At 48.0% G+C, this 18,832-nt stretch overlaps 1 protein-coding gene across 1 annotated transcript in view; it reads left to right on the top strand.

Annotated features, from left to right (window-relative positions):
* Positions 1-5,020: 5,020 nt before the first annotated feature.
* The window catches only part of B4GALT1 (beta-1,4-galactosyltransferase 1), a 52,426-nt gene continuing 38,614 nt past the window's right edge, over positions 5,021-18,832 (top strand). The window contains exon 1 of the mRNA XM_025432263.3: positions 5,021-5,583. Within this exon, the coding sequence (XP_025288048.1) occupies positions 5,166-5,583 (418 nt within the window). The 5' untranslated portion in view covers positions 5,021-5,165. The remainder of the gene's footprint in view (positions 5,584-18,832) is intronic.

The raw sequence follows: 18,832 nt of genomic DNA, 5'->3' as shown, positions 1-18,832 counted from the left end.
TGTATATGTATATGTATATATAGTTACTTTTAACCAGTCTCCCTGGGTTTAACAATCCTTTCATCCCACTTGGGCTCTAACACCCTGTACTAGGCTGCCCTAATTCACAGAAACCCCTAATACCGTAATACTCCATGTAGGTCCTCGTTACTCTGCTTGGGCTTTGACACCCTGCACTGGGCTTTCATCCTCCCCACTCATCACTCCACCCTTTCTCTTTATTGGTTGGGCTTTGACACACTGTATGGTGTTTAAACTCCTACCTTGCTTATCCCTACCTAATGGTTTTTGGACTGATTTGCTCAGGGAGAGGAAGAGGAAGGGGAAGAAGGGAATTTGCTTTTTTTGATTTTGAGGAACATATCTGGACCTGATTGAGATGATGAAATTCTATACCTGGAGCCTGACCTGAAGTCTTAACAGGCTGAGCCTTTGGGGGATCTAGGAGGAGATTAATGTATTCTACATGTGGAAAGAATGTAAATAATGTGTGACCACTGGGCAAACTACAGTGGATTAAAAAAGATGGCTGCAGATTCTTTACTCCTCCACCCAAGAAGAGGAGGACACATCTACTCCCTTAGAATCTAGCCTGCTCAATGAATTGTTTTAACTAAAATACCCAAATAAGTGATGCTTAAGGCTGGGCCTTATGGGATCCACATCTTCTTACCTTGTCTTGAAATGCCCTTTTCAGAATGTACCCTACAGTTTGGGAGGAAACCCAAGTAGCTGTGTGAAAGGCCTTTATAGAGAGGTCCAAACGGAGGAGAACCAAGACCCCTGACCCATGATCATTCTAAGCCAACCTCTAGCCCGCACAAACTGCCCGTCATGTGAGTGAAGCCATTTTGGAATTTCCAACTGTGCCAGTGCCTCAGATGACACCATGTGAAGCAGAACTGCCAGTCACCCCACACAATTGTGAGAAAGAAATTGTTGAAGATATGAATTTCTGGGGTGCTATCTTAGGCAGAAATAGATAACTGAAATAACAGTCTACCATGTGCCAGGCACTATTCTGTGTCCTTCTAATTTACTAAGGTGAAAGAGAAATGTAAACTGACAGGTGCAGATAAGGGTGCTGTGAAAGGGCAGAGCAAATACCACTAACCAGTTGAAGGCAGCCTGCAGGGAGAACCAGAGACCTGGGTGACTCTGCTTTGAACAGGCAAACTACAAAACCCAGATCCCAGTTTTTGGCCAGTCAGCACTTCAACTTCCTCTCCCAGTTATCTTCTCTGATGGGATTAGTTTCTACCTGACAAAGTGGGATGTGGAAAGAGGTAGAGAAGGTTGCCTTGGGTCTGTTTCTCATACCAGTTCATGTTTGGACAGCTGGACAATATTGCTTTGATGGCTTCTGACCTTCTGAATCTTTCTGAAGCAAAAAATTTACACATTGTAGGTACCTCTAGATGGGGGTGGAGGTACTGATAACGTGGGTGAGTGGGTCATTGGCTCTGCATGTTCCCAAGGAATAGACAGCAAGTGCTTCTTTTCCTTGCTTCCTGGCCACAAAGAGGGTCATGGAATAAGTCTGTGACCCCTAACCTCCCTCCCCTCCACCCTGTCTCCTGGTAACTACCTGGACACATACAGGATATATCTTCATCTTCCCCGCCTCTCAGTTTTCAGATGGGGGATTATTTAGACCCATCCTCCCTCACTGGCCAGGTATTTTCCTCTAGGCATAGGCTGTTTGGGGTCAGCTTCACACTTCACCAATTCCCTGGTGAACAACTCTTAACTTATGTGCTTAAAATAACTTAGTGGGATGGGGTGCTGGGTGGCTCATTCCGTTGAGCATCCAACTCTTGATCTTGGCTCAGGTCATGAGATTGAGCCCCATGTCAGGCTCAGTGTTGGGCATGGAGCTTGCTTAAGATTCTCTTTCTCAAAAAAAAAAAAAAAAGATTCTCTTTCTCCCTCTGGTCCACCCGCCGCCCCCCCATGCACCCTCTGAATAAATATAAATAAATAAATAAATAAATAAATAAATAAATAAATAAATAAATAAATAAAATTAAGGATGCATGGGTAGCTCAGTCAGTTAAGCATCTGACTCTTGATTTGGCTCAGGTCATGATCTCAGGGTAGTGAGATTGACCCCTGTGTCAAGCTCTGTGCTGGCTGTGGAGCCTATTTAAGATTTTCTCTCCCTCCCCCTCTACTTCCCACCCACTCCGATCGTGTGTGTGCACACTCACATGTGCTCTCTCTCTCTCAAAATAAAATAACTTAGCAATAGTTCTTCCTTTGTCCCCTTCCCACATAATCAAGATGATCATAAGCATTCATTAAACAGGCAGTTTAACAAATATTTATTTACTCAGTGCCAGCTATGTACTAGTTTAGTTTGAGGAGCTGAGGATACAGTAGTGAAGAACAGAGAAAGTTTCCAGACTCATGGAGCTGATTTTCTTTTTTTTTTTTTTTTATTTATTTTCTAATAAAAGAGACAGACAACAAATAAATATGTTGTGTTGGGTAGTGATGCATGCTCTGAAAAAATCAAACAGGTTAAATAGATTTGGGTGGGAGATTATTCTACATAGGGGTAGTCTGAGAAGACCACTCTCTTAAGGTGACATTTGAGAGATCTGAATTAAATACGAGGGGTGAGCATTTCAAACTAAGTGAATAGCAAGTACAAAGCCTTGTGGCAGGAAGAAATAAGAAAATTCAGAAAATAGCAATCAGGTTAGTGTGGCTAAAGCAGGTAGAGAGCATGGTAGAGAATGATAGATGTGGGTGGGGAAGAAAGACAGGAACCAATTAGATAGGGCTTCTACACATTTGGATTTTTGTTCTGAATAAAATGGCATGCTCTGATTTATGCTTTCGAAGATCTTCCTAGATGCTGTTTGGAGATGAGACGAGGGAGGGGCCATGGAGGAGGTGAAAGCAGGGTGACCAGTTAGAAAGCTACCATTATAACTCAGGACAAGATGATGGTAGCTTGGTCCAAGATAGTTATGAGAGGATTAGTAAGTGGTTAATTCTCATGATTTAAGTGTAGCACTGACAAGACTTGCTGAGGGACTGGAAATGGCATTTGAGCATTAGAGAAGCACATCAAGGACAGACACCTTTTAGGTTTGGGGCTCGAGGAACTGGATGAACAATGGTGCCATTCTCTGAGGTTGGTTAAGAGTGAGAGTGGAGTATAGGGAGCAGGTTGTCAGGGGCAGGATGTATTGACTTTGAGATACTGCTAAGATAGGCACTTGAGAATAAGTCTGGAGATGTAGGCCGGAGATAGAAATTCTACAGTCATCAGTGAACAGATGATTATAAATTACTCTTAGGGAATGTGTAGATAGAAAAGAGCCTCATGTGCTATGTTCCGAGGCCTTCCACAACAGGGGAAGACAGACATTTTGTATCATTAATATACAGACACCATAAGTCACTCCTAGGGAGTCCATACAGACAGAAAAGAGCATCGTGGACTATGGCCTGGGGCCTTCAACAACTGGGGAAGAGGAGAAGACTACAAGGAAGACAGGAGTGACCAGTGAAGCGAGGAAGATCAGGAAAGCCTGGTATCCTAGGAAGCCAAGTGAGGAAAGTATTCTCTATGATCAGGAGTCAACTCCTGAGTCTCAGTTTTCTCACCTGTGAAATGGGGATAGTAAAAGTGCCTACTTCAAAGTGTTGTTAGGATTGAGACAATGCATTATAAAGCAGTTAAGCTTGTGCTTGACTGGCATACAGTTAACTCTCAAGCTATGTGAGCTATCGCTTATTCCCTCCACTTCAGAATTGGCTGCCGAAAGCCTCAGCTTCTCCATCCTCATAAGTAACAACACTTCCACGAGTCCTTCCCAGGGGTGAGGTGTCCCCTGCTCACACATCAAGTGTGCCTGAGGAGCGGCCTCTGGGTCAAATTCGAACCAAGCAACTTCAGTGCCTAAGTCTCTCACCCCGGCAGCCTCCAGCTCTCACGCGCAAATCAACAAGGGGCAAATATGTGGTAAATGACGGTTTTGGAGTTAGAATTCTGCCTTTCAGCAGCTGTGGGATCTTAGGATCTTAACCTTCCCGAGCCGTGAACTCTATCTGTAAAATAGGGGCCATTCCTGCTTCCTGGGATTGCGTCGGAGCTCACGCAAATTGTAAACAAAGCCGGCTGCTCTCCTGCAGGCCCGCCTGGGAGTTACTGAGGCGGGCCACCCTCGGCCACCCTCGGCCGCCCTCGGCCGCCCTCCCACTCGAAGCACGGGTCCTCGAGGGGCGGGCGGGACGCACCTCAGACCGAGCTGGGTGGGCCCCCGCGATGCCCTGGGCCGGGCCGTCCCACGCTGAGCCGGACGCGCGGAGACTCGCGCCCTCGGCGCCCCGCGGGGTGCGGGGGAGCCGCGCCTCCTGCTGGGCCCCCACCGTGGTGGAGGGGCCTGGCGCCGCCGGGGCCGGGGCACAGAACGCCCCAGAGAATCCCTCCGCGGCGGCCCCACCTCCTGGGCGTCGGAGCCCGTTTCCTGGACAACCTTGTCCCCCATCCCGCTTCCGGACCCAACCGGGCCTGCCCAGGCGGCCGGGCCGCAACGCCGCCGCGGCCCCCAACCCGTCCAGTCAACGACCGGCCGGCTTCCTGCGCCGCCGCGCCGCGGGCCCAGGCCCACTGCCCAAGCCCGTCAGCACAGCAGGAAGTGGCGGCGCCTCTCGAGGGCAGCCAGGAGGCGGAGGAGGGCGTGGCGGCGGAGGCGCGGCTCGGCGGCGGCCGAGGGCACACGCCGGGGGCTGGGGAGCCGGAGCGCGCAGCGCCGAGCCGGGCCGGGGGGCGCCCGCCGGCCCGGGAGCCGACTCCGCCCCCCGCAGCCCCCCCGCGGCCCCGCGCGCGCCTCGCGGCTCCGCCCCCGGAGGCCCCGCCCCCCGCCCGGGCCCCGAGAGCCCGGCTCCGACCGGCGGCCCCGCCCCCGCCCCGCCCCGCCCGCGCCCCCGCCCCCGCCCCCGCCCGCGCCTCGGGCGCACTTCTAGTCGCTGGGCGGCCGCGCGGGCCGGAGTCTCGGCGTTCCGCCGCCTGCCAGCGGGCGCTGCGCTCCCCCGCGCCCCGCGGCCCCTCCCCCCAGAGCCGCGGTCGGGCAGCCTGGCCGGCGGCCCGCGGGCGGGCCGCCCCTCCCCGCCGTAGCCCACCCGCCTCTTAAAGCGGCGGCGGGAAGATGAGGTTTCGGGAGCCGCTCCTGGGCGGCAGCGCCGCGATGCCGGGCGCGTCCCTGCAGCGGGCCTGCCGCCTGCTCGTGGCCGTCTGCGCGCTGCATCTTGGCGCCACCCTCGTCTACTACTTGGCCGGCCGCGACTTGAGCCGCCTGCCTCAGCTGGTCGGGGTCCCCACGCCGCTGCAGGGCGGCTCCAACGGCGCCGCCGCCATCGAGCAGCCCTCCGGGGAGCTCCGGCCCCGAGGGGCCCCGCCGCTGCCGCCTCTGGACGCTTCCTCCGAGCTGCGCTCGGGTCGCGACTCCAGCCCAGGCGAGGACTCCGGCCCCCGCCCCGGCTCGGCGAGCAACTTGACGTCGGCCCCGGTGCCGGCCACCACGGCGCCGCCGCTGCCCGCGTGCCCTGAGGAGTCCCCACTGCTCGGTGAGTCCTCGGGGACTTTCCCGAATTTCCTCGGCAGGGTCCCCTGGACGTCCGCCCGTGCGCTTTCCCGGGCTCTCCAGCCTCCCAGCTCCGGATCGCGGCGCCTCATCCCAGCCGAGGTTCCGGGCTGGATGAGGTGAGAGGGTGGGAGCCGAGTCCTTTTGGATTCACGTTGAAGCCTGGGGTGGGGGTGGTACGAGGAAGCCGCAGGCCCCTCTGGCCCCAGAACCGGGGAAGGCCTTGGAGACTTCCGTGCCCCGGCCCACGCCTCAAGGAGTTTTGCAATTTGGGTTTGCTTAGGGCTGGGGGCTGCCCTCGCCCCGCCGCTCTGGGAGGGACCGGGAGGCAGCGCAGGGTGACCCACTCCAGTTTGGGAAACTGATGATGAGGCCTCCAGCGCGGAAGGAAGTTGCCTTCCAGTTCGCATCTAGTTCACGTATCTGGTCTTCCCGTACAGCCACTCTCTCCTGAGCGTGGGTGAACTTTTCCTGAGCTTTTGGGCAAATGTGGTGTTTGTTAACGTCTGGTGTCTCCTCAGTTAAATGCGGGTGTGGGGCGGGGGGGGGGGGGTTGGTGGGAATAAATGGTACCTCTGTCAGGATTGTTTTGGAAGATTAGATGCAGCAATATAAACGGGCATTTACATTAATGAAGGTAAGCCCTTGGTAAACTCTGTGCAGATCCCTGCCCCTAAGTGAGCCTAAGCGAGCTGAACCCTCCCAAGGACTGAGGGAGTTTAGTTTGTAGGAGCAGAGCGTGTGTAGTAGGGGCTTGGAGGGCTAAACTGTAACCAGTTCACACCGACTTGTCCCTTCCAGGGAGAAGCGTGGAGTCTCAGGTATCTTGCCCAGATAATCGGAAGGGTGGCCACCAGCCTCTGTGTCAGCATATGCTGGGAGCTTGAGGTGGTGGGTTTTGCATTCCTCCTGTTTGGAGGAGGCTGAGCCCATCCCCTCCGGCAGGATGTTTCCTTGACCTGTGTAATCCACAGGCAGTCAGGCTCAAGGCAGCCACAGGTTGTTCTCCAGATTATCATACAGGTGGCTGCTCATTTTAAATGCCAGTTTGTAGAGGTTCTGGTACTGAGTAAGGGGCCCTGGCAGGAGGGCAGGCATCCTGCCAATAGGAACTCAGTCACCTTCCCGTAAAGCCCTGGCAGAGCAGGCCTTCTACGTGTCTTGCTCAATTTGTCCAATAATTGCTTCAATATTTTCATATCAAGTTTGGGAAGAAGAACATGGAATTGGTCAGACATGAATTGTGGAAATAAGGGGACTTTTTTTTTTTTTATAAAGCAGAAAATTGAATCCCTTTGGACTTGATCTAGGAAGCAGACTAGTCCTATAAAATAAAGTTTAAACTATTTGCTAAGTGTCTGGTCTCAGGCATCTTACAGAGTGTGTCAGAGTCTTTTTCTCGTATGTAAAATGGGGTTGTTGGTGCTTAACTCCCAGGGTTATTTTTAGGACTAAATGAGATTATGTACTTTAAGAACATGGCAAATGGGACTTGGGACTCAAAGTTCCATTTTCTCAGACTCCCAAAGAGATGGCTCTGAACACCAGAGAGAGAAAGAGGGAAGAGAGAGGTAAGTCCCCAGAACCTGGAGAGGCCAGTTTTTTTTCTCTTTAATTGTTCCCTTTATGTTTATGCAGAAAAAAATAAATAACCAAATTAAAGTGCCCCGAAGTTCATTAGATAGATATTTGAGGTATATATATATATAAGGTCTTCTCAACGAAGCGTGAGAACCCGTGGTGCTTTGTTTTTGTTTTGTAATGGCGTTCCTCATGATTGGTGACCGGTTACTGGTATTTCTGAGTTGAATTTTGAATTGGCAGCAAGAAGGGACTTCCTGAGAGATAATATTTGGAGGGCGAGGAGAGAGACCCTGGGCCTGCTCTAGCTTGGCCACTAGGTGTGACATGCATGGGATTGTGATGTTTGGGCTGCTGCTGCTGTGGAGGTACCATAAAGTGAAAGCTTTTTTTTTTTTTTTTTTTTTTTCATTTTAATCAAGCCCTTCAGTTTTGAGTGCTTGTGCAGCCCACTGAATGGGGGCTCCTGGCTGAGAGGGGTCCTCGAAGCTGAAAGTCTCTTTAGGAGTGTGTGGGTTGAGGGGAGTTGAACTCATCTGTTCATCTGGGCAGGTGTCAACCAAAGCCCTTGCGGGGTGGTTTTGAGGTTGATGGGAGAAAGCATTGGTGGGGTTTAGAACTGTGGCCTTTTCACTACTTGCGGTTCCTTTCCACGACTTGGCTCTACTTTCTGGTGTCCAGGGGTCTGGGCCAGATACTGTGATAAGCTCCTATGTGGTACGTGGAGGGTAATGAGCATGCCCTTCCCTTAAGGAGCCAGGCACCAGACTAGGCTGTTGATGGGCCACTGTTGGATCCCTCGTGGGTTGTCAGAGCCTTGGGATAGACTTCAGATATACTTGGGTTTGAATCCTGCCTCTGTTTACTCTGTCTGTGTGATGTAAGGCAGGTTGCAGTGTTTAGAGTCATTGTAGGCCTTGCCTCAGGATCCCCCATGGGGTAGTGTGAGGCCTTCAGGACTAGGGACTGCAGGGGGGAGGGACATAGGCCTTTCCTGAGAATTCCTACAAGTTCTCAGGGGAGTTCTCTCAGAAAGCTCAGGCCTGCAGGCACTGTCCTCTTGGCCCTCAGGCTGTGGCATCTAGTTCACCGAACATGATCATGAGGCTCCCTTTCCCGGCTATCTGGGTATGTCTGAGGCGTAGTCAGCCTGGGAGGAGCAGTGGTCTTACATTTTCTTTTCTTTTCCTGGAATGTTCGCCTCTGCTCAGATTTGGTGGCAGCTTAATGTGACTTAACTGGTACTGGTAGTAGAACTGCCAGCCCAGAGAGGGTCTAGGTGGGGGGCGGGCAGTATCTCAGGTTGGACTGGTTAAGGTGGACAAGACTGACCTAGGGGCTCAAATGGGGCCTGGTACAGCTGACACAGTCCCCTCAAGGGTGCATAGGATGTGTGTGTGGGGGTGGGGTGAGTAGTCCTATACTGCTTAAACCCAGAGTCTTCCCTTGCCCACCTCTGCTTTAAAGAGATCCTCTTCATTTGTTCAAACGAGGACTATGATCTATAGATGGGCACCAGAGAGTCATGGGCTCCTGGGCCAGCAGACAGCCACCATAGGTAGCCAGGGTCCTGGGAAAGCATTTGTCCATGAGTCAACTTGCCCAGCTTTCGTGGGAGCTGTCAACCAAGCCTCTGTTGTGGTTTGTGCCCTTGGGAAAACAAAGCACTTTCTGCGTCTCTCCTGGGCTCTCAGCTCTCAGGTGTTTTTCCACCAGCATGCTGTCTGTCCCCTTTTACTCCCTTCTCCCATATGCACACATGTGGATGTGAGCAGGCTGCCCAGGACAGAATGTACTTTGAGGACATCTGTCCTAGCCTCAGCTCGGGGAAGAGCTCTCTCTCTCCCTTTTGGGGATGAGTTTTGGAGCCTCATCACTTCCTGGCTTGGAGTAGAGCCTCATCCTCAGGGTGGTGTGAGGCATGGGGAGCCTCCCCTTGTCCAGATCTTTAAGCTTTGGGAAATTAGATAGCTAGTATTTTAAACCAGTTTGTCCTGTTGTTTTACCCTGGGAAAATAGTTTGTTGGCAAATAGAAAGATATGCCTTCTTGTCTAACAGTCTTGAGATTGAGAAATACCCTCTAAGACTGTTGGATTTGCTTTCTTCCACTCAGCCTGATGGTGGCAGGAGTGATTCCTGCCTGTTGCCATCTATCCCAGACTCTAAGCAAGCATGGAAGCATCCACCTCCTTGGAGCATGGGGAGCAGGAGTCAAATGTGGGATTGTATTCAAACTGCAGCCTCTTGGACCCATAGCATCCCAGGATGGGACTTTCTAGTTCCCTGTCCCCATCTCTCATTGTGCTGGGGCTGGAATTTGGATCCTGATTCCAGCCCAGTGCTCTTCCTTGAGGCTATTGCCCAGTAGACACCTAGGGTAGAGGCTCAGAGCAGGCTACTATGACCTAGAATTTGGGAGGATCCTTGCTAGGTATGTCTGTGTGTCCACCTGAAAGGTCTTATGTGGCACCTGGCCTGGCTGGACATCCTTGCTGGCTAAGGCATCTGGTAGCTTCATTCATTTATTTCCAACAGTGTGCCTGTGTTGTGCTTGGTACTAGACCTGCAAAGAGGAAGATGACAAAATGCCTCCTTTCGGAACTCACAGCCCAGGCAGTGGAGGCATATTGAACTGTACTGATGTCATTTAGGAAACTAAAATATGTATGTTTAGTCTCTCCTGTCCATCCTACCTTTTCTTTCTTTTTTCGGAAACCCAGAGTTGGTATCAAAGTTCTTCAGTCCTGGTTTTGGTTGTTCCTCTAATTTCTGAAGCCTTAAATTAGCTCTGCTGAGTAATCCGTACCTTGCTGCTTTATAATGACTGTAATAAGACATCAGCAGTCATATGATATGGTCTTTGTGTAGCAACAGGGTCCAGGCTGAGACTAGACTAATTTATGGGTTGGGAACGATGGGACAGTTAATGTTCAGGCAGTCCCTGCCTTTCTGTGGGTTTCACCCTGGGGACCTTCTGGGCTTTGGGGGCAGGTCTGGGAGCTCATCCTCTTTGGGCTGAGCTGGGCTCTGGGTGTGTAAGAAAGGGGCCCAGTTGTCCTGTGGTCAAGTTGAACCTAGTGATTTCTCCCCTGCTTGCATACCAAGTGCCCCTCCTATGCCATCTTCACTATTCAGTGTTCCCTGCCGGCTCCTGACGACAAGAAGCAGAGATTGGAATTCTGCTTGTAATTGTATCCACCTGGAAATTCCAGTTGTTCTTATCCAGTTTAGTAGCAATCCATTTGTTTTAGGACAAGTGGTCTGCCCTTGTGGCTTAAATCCCCTGAGTACTGGCACTGTGGCCATTTTCCACTTGGCCCTGGCACTGCCCAGGGTAGTCTAGGCAATGAGATCATTGTAAAGGCCAGCCAGCCAGACCCTAACTCCTGAGGAAGTTAATAAAGCCTGGGATTGTAAGGGTTCCTGGGCACCGGACTGTGGCTGTGATTGTAAAGGCCCCAGTTATGGAGGTCTATGTTTACCTGGGCCCACGCAGGTCACATGCTTGGGGAGAGATTGCAGATCCTCTCGTAAAGGTCAGAACTTCCAGGTTCAAAGGTCATGGTGGCTTAAAGTTGGATAGAGTCTGTTTGGGAGCTGGTTCTGAGTGGACGTGGCCTAAAGGGATTCGTCCTTAGAAGGCAGAAGGGCTGAGTCACACGCTCAGTGTTTCAGGTTCCACTTTCCAGCCTGGCCCCAGCCCGCCCCTTCCCTACACAAATGAAGGCCAGGAGATATATAATTGGCTGTTGCTGAATTCTTTGGCAGTGATTTTAATGTCTGGTCTGGGTGTGTTATGTAGCTGCTTCCCTTTCCCCTCTGCCACCTCTCCAAAGCCCCTCACAAAGCCCAGAGAGAGAACGATTTGCTTCCCTGGAATGCTACAGGCTAGGGCTCTGGGTCTTTGCTTTTCCCTGTATTTTTTTTTTTTTTTTTTTTTTTGAGAAGTGGGTAATCTCCCTCCTTTTTTTTTTTTTTTGTAAAAGGTAATGCAGGCTTATTGAAAATAAGTTAAAAGAGGTAGGAAAGCACACCTATATTCCTTTCACCTAGAGGAAACATGTTGGTGAATCTCCTGCTAGATCTCCTGCTAGTCTTTTTCATGTATGTACTTAAGAATATAGATGAACAGATAGATTGGTATAAATATAGATAGCCTGGTATCCAGCATTTGTCACTTAAGATTCTTTCTCATGAGCTTGGTCCTACACCTTTAAAAACCACAAAAGCTGTGTCGTGTCATTCTGTCAACTGAATATGCTGTAACTTTGTTTTATCATTCAGTTGTTGAGCACATACATGTAGTTTTTGTTTTTTCTTAGTGGCTCTCTGAGGCTTCTGCATAGAACATTGCACTTTCTGGATTGTTTGGCTAGTAGAGCTTTCTAAAAAGGGGGAATAAAGGGTGAACGCTTTTTTGGGAAGAGCTAGGTTTTAAAACCAGCCTTACTAAAAGATAGACCCATTCAAAATTACAGGTTTACTTAGTGCTGGCAGAGGAGTAACATTTATTGCTGAATGAAGTATATGTCTAGAATTCTGATTAAAAAGGAAACTAGGTACAGGAAGTGCCTAGGGCAGGGGCAGTGGGCCAAAGCTGTAGGACAGACACTTGAGCAGAAATCTGTTGTCAACAGAAGCAATGGGGATGATGCCCCAGGAGTCAGCTTTTTCAGTAACTTCTCCATTTGTCTCCTTAGCAGCCAAGTCCCTAGGCCTGGCTTATGTGGACTGTGGTGCTAGGGAAACACCAGCCTGCTAGCTCAGTGCAGTTGACATGAAGAACTATTTCCACAAGCTGGCAACTCAGACTGTGAAACAGACAGCATAGCATTCCCACCTCCAGGGAGTTCTGAGATCTGGGGAGGGGCTGTGAAGTGAGAACCTATATGCTTCTAGGACTTGCTTTTGAGAGAGCCTCAGAGACCATTAGAGCCCAGCGTGCTCAGTCGGGGACTCTTTCAGGTGGTTTGAGCAATCTGGACTCAGGCCAGTAGGCCAGGCTCTTCCCAAGGTGTCATTCTGCTTTGAAGTTATCCCACTTTGATTGGCCTCACCGGATCTCCATTCTCCTCTTTTGAGGGACACTTTGGCTTTGAGAATCTGCCAGGGGTCATTTGGCACAGAGCCTGGGGTTCTGGGGGGAGGCTATGCTGAGGAAAGGGGCAGGGTCATGTCAGACTGGCATGACCAGTAAGGTAGGAGGTCAGGTTCCTTCCTGCCCCACCACATGGGTCAGGAGGTCATGGGGAGGGGCCCTGATAAGGGGGTTCAATAATTGGCTGGCCCCGGTGACAGGGTACATTTTCAAAATGCCTTTCAAAGTTTCTTCCTGTTTTGCATAATGTCCTTTAGCCTTTTGAAATCCTGAAAGTGCAGAGCTGTCATTAGTGTTTCAGGACACCACCACCGCCAGCTTGAAAAAAACAGGATAGGACTCTACGTTAAGGGTGGGCTTCAGGGAAACTGGGATTTGCATTATAGGAGCTTGGTGACTTGGCATTGAGGTGTTAGGTAGCTCCTGGCATTCAGATGAATATGAAGGCAGCCTGGGCAGGGTCCCTGCCTGACTGAAAACGGGTGGACCTGAGTCTTCACACGCCAAGTCAGGAAGAGCCTTAAGGAAGAAGGTGAATGAAGACTGATTTGCTCACTCAGCAAGCTTTTGTTAGTAACCACACTCCCTGAGCATGGGAGATAGACATGGACAAGGGCTGGTTCCCACTCAGCAGTGGACAGACCCTGACAATAGCGTGTAGTCAGAGAGAGGAAATATGGGTGCCCCCAAGGCACTGCTGAGGAGGTGCAGAGAGCCAGATGGGTGATCTGGGCCAGGTCCAGAACCAAAATGAAGGGCCTCTCTTCCAACACTGATTTTAGCATCCTTGTCTCCCTCAGTGTGTTTGCAGTCTCCCTGGTTGGGAAGAGCAGGGGTCTACTGCTAAGTGTAGCCCGTCATTTCCTCTGGTTGCTGTGACATGGGAAGAAGGCCGTGGCTGAAGTCCCAGCTCCTGCACACAGTCACCAGCAGGGCAGGAGAGGACAGGAAGTGGGAGGCAGAGTGAAAGGAAGATAATGAGAGAGAGAGAAGCTGGTGTAGTGGGGACCATGCTGCATAGAGGAGAGCTGAAGATAGCTAAACCGAGGGCCCGAAAGAAAGAAGGTGAAGGGAGAGAAAGCTACAGAACGAGGGGGTTCTTGGTCTCAGGCGGTTAGGGGCAAGCCTCAAAGGCCACCAGTGTGAGAATTCTGAGATCTGGTCCTCCTAATTCATTACATCATTTTGGGCAAGTCCCAACTCTGGGGGCCCCTCTTTCCCTCTGTGAAGTTTGAGTGGGCTGAACCTGTTGGCTTTGAGCGTCTTCCTTCTCTTCCTCCTAAAGTCTAGGTTGGTATGGGGGGAAATCCTGGTCACATCTGCAACACAAAAGACCTCTGAAATTCCCTGTGAAGCTCACTACCCACTGCCCATTTCAGGGATCTCCTGGTGAAACTTCTGTTGAGAATTTTGTCTTCTCTAAGGAGGCACAAATGTTTTAGCGGATGAATGGCCTTTGAAATGGCATAGGGGATGTTTCTTTTCATCACTGTAGCTGTTTCGTATGGGAGAGATATTTTTCTTTCTGTGCCTCAGTGCTCTCCCCTGTGAAATAGGGTAACAATAGTGTCTGCCTCATTGTGAGGTGGGTTGGTAGGCATAAAAGGGCCTAAATTAATGCCTAATACTGAATAAGCTCTGAATTTATGTTATCTATTATTGGTAGCACTAATAGTTATTATTTGTGATGATTTTGGTTTTTGCTTTGTAGGATTTCTTCATGTTTTTAATTGAAAATACATCACCACGTTAAATGTTTAAAAAAATATGATTCTGTTTACTATGTAAACAAACATGTGCCTACCACTATAACAAAACTTGACTATACTTTCGAAGTGCATACATACTCTGCTCTGTTGTAATCGTAGTTTGAAACTATTTTAGCATTCTGCTAGTTTCATTCAACTCTTACCTTAAACTGTTATGTTATTCACAATTATCCTAATTATCTTTTCCGAGCTGCTATCTAAAATTCTTATGGAGGGGCGCCTGGGTGACTCAGTGGGTTAAGCATCCGACTCTTGATTTCAGTTCAGGTCATGATCTCAGGGTCATAAGATGGAGCCCTGTTGGGGCTCCCTGCATACTGGCGAGTCTGCTTGAGATTCTTTCTTTCCTTCTACCCCTCTCCTCTCAAGTAAATAAATAAATAAATCTTTAAAAAATATCAAATCCCTGTGGCTGTTCCCTTAGCATTCAACATTCCAGGTTTCTCTGTCATAGTCTTTTTTAAAAAAATATATATCATAGATCATGTTGAACATTTTTGCTTATGTTTAGCTCTTTGCTTCAGTTGAATTATTTCCTTGGAATAAATTTGGAATAAATTTCTAGAGAGGAATTCTTAGGCCAGAGGAGATTGTCACCTTTATGACATTGGTTCACATTGCTACTTTGCTTTCCAGAAAGGTTGGAATAATCCACAGGCCCTAAACTTTAAATTTCTGGACTAGGGGTATTAGCTTTTAAAGAATATAGATACCTAGGGAAGGTCAGATCTATCTGGAGTCTCATATTTACACTCCCGGCTTTTGTGTGTGTGTGTGTGTGTGTGTGTGTGTGTGTGTGTGAAGCTCCTTGTGTAGGGCACTACTGCCATGTTTGATATGGGCTCTTCCTGTAGGCAGGCTATGGCATCTGGGCTGTTCCTGCTGAGGTGTATCCACAAAGGAGCCTTACCTGGTGGCTCTTTGAACACCTACCTCATGTGCCTTTGCCAAAGAATTAGCTTACACAGGATAAGAAATTGTCCTTCTTCCTTTATTTGTGAAGCCAAACCCGTAGAATAGAGGCAGACCCTCGCTTTAAAAGGCTGCCTTAAAAATGGTGTTGATCTAAAACTTTGCCTGGAAGTACCACATGCACCTATCCAGAAAAGCCATGTTGAGGTTCTGACGGGTTAACCCATGTGGATCTCCTCCAGTCTGATTGAGGGGATTCAGAAATGAGGCCCAAAGGAAGAAAGACTTACATTATATCGGGCAAAAATAAGTTGATCAGTAGCTATGAATTGCCAGTTCTGCCTTTATGGCCACCCCCTTCACATACCTTTTTTGTAGATGAACAGGTGCCTGCTGACGTCCATAAGTAGTAGAATGACTTTAGAACCAGTGATTTCAGTGACCAGAGGTTTACAAATTAAGCAGATGGGGTGCATTCAACTTGTGACAGCTGCTCCTTTCATCTTGTAGCCACTCTTGTCCTCTTCTGCTGCATTCCACAGCAGTCAGCTGCGATTTAACACTTTAACACCATACTCCCTGGAGCCATGTGTAGTCAGGCTAGAGCTCTTATCTAGCATATTGTTCCTGGGGTGTCCAGGGCAATACTTTCTTCCTTTGTAAAATGGGGAGATAGTTCTTACTTCAAGGGGCTGGTAAGAAAATTGAATGAGATGAGGTATGTGTTGATATCAGTGCTCTGTCTTTTGTTCAATGTCTAACCCTATTCCCTTGGGTGCAGAAGACCTATAATCAATATAGTAGGGTGCAGAGTAAAATTTCATCCAAATGCAGGTTTGTTTGTTTTTTCATCTGCCCTGAGGCAATTAAGTGGCTCAGGGAGAGAGGTGTGAGTATGTAACCACAACTGGAGGACAAGGTTTAGCCTGCTTAGAGACCAGAGTCACTAAAGAGACCTACCCCAGGCCACAAGGAGGCCTCCATCTTTTTGCATCTACAACACTGGGAGCTTGGAGTGTGTGTTGCCATGTGTCAGATGTGCCAGGATTCAGTGGTGTTCCACAGCCTGCCCTTCTCCAGGTGGACATTTTTCATCAGTGTCCTGGGGAGAGGCCATCATAGGATATAAATAGGTGAATGGAGGGAGCATTGGATGATTCGTGGAGTCTCAAGGGGTGAGAAGAGATGTGTTAAGAAGAGTGGGAGTTGGGGGAGGGGGCAGCCTGGGGTGCCGAGTGACTTGGGGTTGGTGTGTTATTAGAAAGACTTAGGCAGAAGTCTGTAGATAGCCTGTCTTGTAAAAGAAAGTAAGAAATATTGATCTGTAGTTCTTTTTTTTTTTTTTTTCAGTTTTTAAAAGTATATTAAAGATTTATTGAAAAGAGAGAGAGTGCACACACGTGCACCAGCTAGGGGCTAGGGGAGGGGTAAAGGGAGGGAGGGAGGAAGGGGGGGGAGAGAGAGAGAGAGAGAGAGAGAGAAAGTGAGTGTTGAGAGAGAGAGAAAGAGAAAATCCCAAAGCAGACTCCCCACTGAGCTTGGAGTCTGACCCTGGGCTTGATCCCTATGATCTTGACCTGAGCCGAAATCAAGAGTCAGGATGCTTAACTCACTGAGCCACCCAGGTACCTCACAGCTTTATTTTATATAATTGATAAATATCAATGATTTGTAGTTTTCTTATTGTGATATCTTTGTCCAGTGTTGGTATCGAGGTGGTACTGCCTCAAGAATGAGCAGGGGAGTGTGCCCTCCTCTTCCAGTTTTAGGGAGAGCTTATCAAGGATTCGTATTCTTCAGATGTCTATAGAATTCACCATGAGCCATCTGAGCCTGGGCATTTCTTTGTGGGATGTTATTTGATTACTAATTCAATTTCTTGTTGCATGTCTATTTAGATTTTCTGTTTATTCTTGAGTCAGTTTTGGTAATTTGTGTCTTTCTAGAGATTTGTCTCCTTTATCTAAGCCACCTAATTCATTGGCATACAGTTGTTCACAGTATTCCCTTGGGATCCCTTTTATTTCTCTGAGGTTGGTAGGGGTGTTTCCTCTTTTATTCTGATTTTGGTAATCTGAGTCTTCGCTCCTTTTTTCTAGCCAGAAGTATGTTGTTTTTGTTGATCTTTTCAAGGAACCAACTTTTGGTTCACTGATCTTCTCTATTGTTTTTCTGTTCTCTATTTCATTAATTTCTGCTCTAATCTTTATTATTTTGTTCCTTCTGCTTGCTTTTGTTTGCTCCTCTTTTTCCAGTGTCTTTTTTTTTTTTTTTTTTTTTTTAAAGATTTTATTTATTCATTTATGGTAGACACACAGAGGGAGAGAGGCAGAGACACAGGCAGAGGGAGAAGCAGGCTCCATGCACCGGGAGCCCGACGTGGGATTCGATCCGGGGTCTCCAGGATCACGCCCTGGGCCAAAGGCAGGCGCCAAACCGCTGCGCCACCCAGGGATCCCTTTTTCCAGTGTCTTAAGGTGGAAAGTTAGGTTGTTGATTTGAGATGTAAAGGTCATGTAATTTTAATATTTTATTAGATGCTATCAAATTGCCCTCCAATTCATGCTCATAACAGTGTTTGAGAAGTGCCTGTTTCCCACATCTGTGCCAGTTATCAATCTTTTCTATTTGCCATCGATGATCAAACATATCTTGTTTTAATTAGTTTCTTTGATTACGGATGATGTTGAACAAACTTTCATGTGTTTGTTCATTAGCCATTTATCTTCTCTAAATTACTTGTTAATACTTTTACCTGTTTTTTTTTTTTTTTTTAAGATTTATTTGTGAGAGAGAGAGCACGTACATGTGTGTGAGTGAGCAGGGGAAGGGGCAGAGGGAGAGGGAGAGAGTCTCCAACTGACTCTGTGCTGAGTGTGGAGCCCAACGTGGGGCTTGATCTCATGACCCTGAGATCATGACCTGAGCTGAAACCAAGAGTCGGACAGGACACTTAACCTACTGAGCCACCCATTTTTCTATTAGTTTTTAATTATTATTTGTAAATATGGTCTGTTACCTATATTTTAACTTTTTTTCTGGTATCTGGTATCTTTGACCATACAGAAATTTCAAATTTTTTTGTATTTAAATCTGTCTTTTTCTTTTTGGCTTCAAGGTGTTTTTACACTCAGGAAGGTCTTCATCCCAAGATTATAAATTTTTTCTATTAGTTGGTTCTTTAATATTTTAGTTCTTGTCTGTGGTTCTAAGCTGGTTCTTTAACATTTTAGTTCTTGTCTGTGACCATAAAAGATGAACAGAATCACTGTTTAACCTTCATGTGTTGCAAGAAACCTTATATTGTACCTAAAAGGCCCTTTGAGGTCTCAGCCTCTTCCAAATCTGGTAGATTCAGGGGAAAAGGCAAAGTAATATTTAATATCTGTTTTATTGCTAAGCATTGTGATGAGTATATACAGGTGACTCTTGAACAACATGGAGGTTAGTAGGGGTGCTGACCCCCCACCCCCTGTGCTATTGAAAATCCACGAATAACTTCTAATTCTCCAAAATTTAACTACTTTTAGCCTCTTGTTCACTGGAAGCCTTACCGATAACATATATGATGAACATGTATTTCATATGTTATATGTATTATATACTATATTCTTACCATAAAATAAGCTAGAGAAAAAAGATCATTTGTTAAGAAAATCATAAGGAAAATACATTTATGGTATGGTACTGCAAAAAACCTCTGTATAAGTGGACCCATGCTGTTCAAACCCGTGTTTAAGGGTCAACTGTATATGTGTTATCTCATTTACTGCCTGAAAAGAACACATTATTATTCTTGTTCCTTAGAGGGGGAAATTGGAACTGATTGCATCCAAAGTCATCCTGGTACCAGAAAGGTATTATCAGCAAT

Source organism: Canis lupus, chromosome 11 (assembly GCF_003254725.2).
Source record: "Canis lupus dingo isolate Sandy chromosome 11, ASM325472v2, whole genome shotgun sequence".
Taxonomy (NCBI): domain Eukaryota; kingdom Metazoa; phylum Chordata; class Mammalia; order Carnivora; family Canidae; genus Canis; species Canis lupus.
This window is presented reverse-complemented; position numbering and strand designations above follow the sequence as displayed.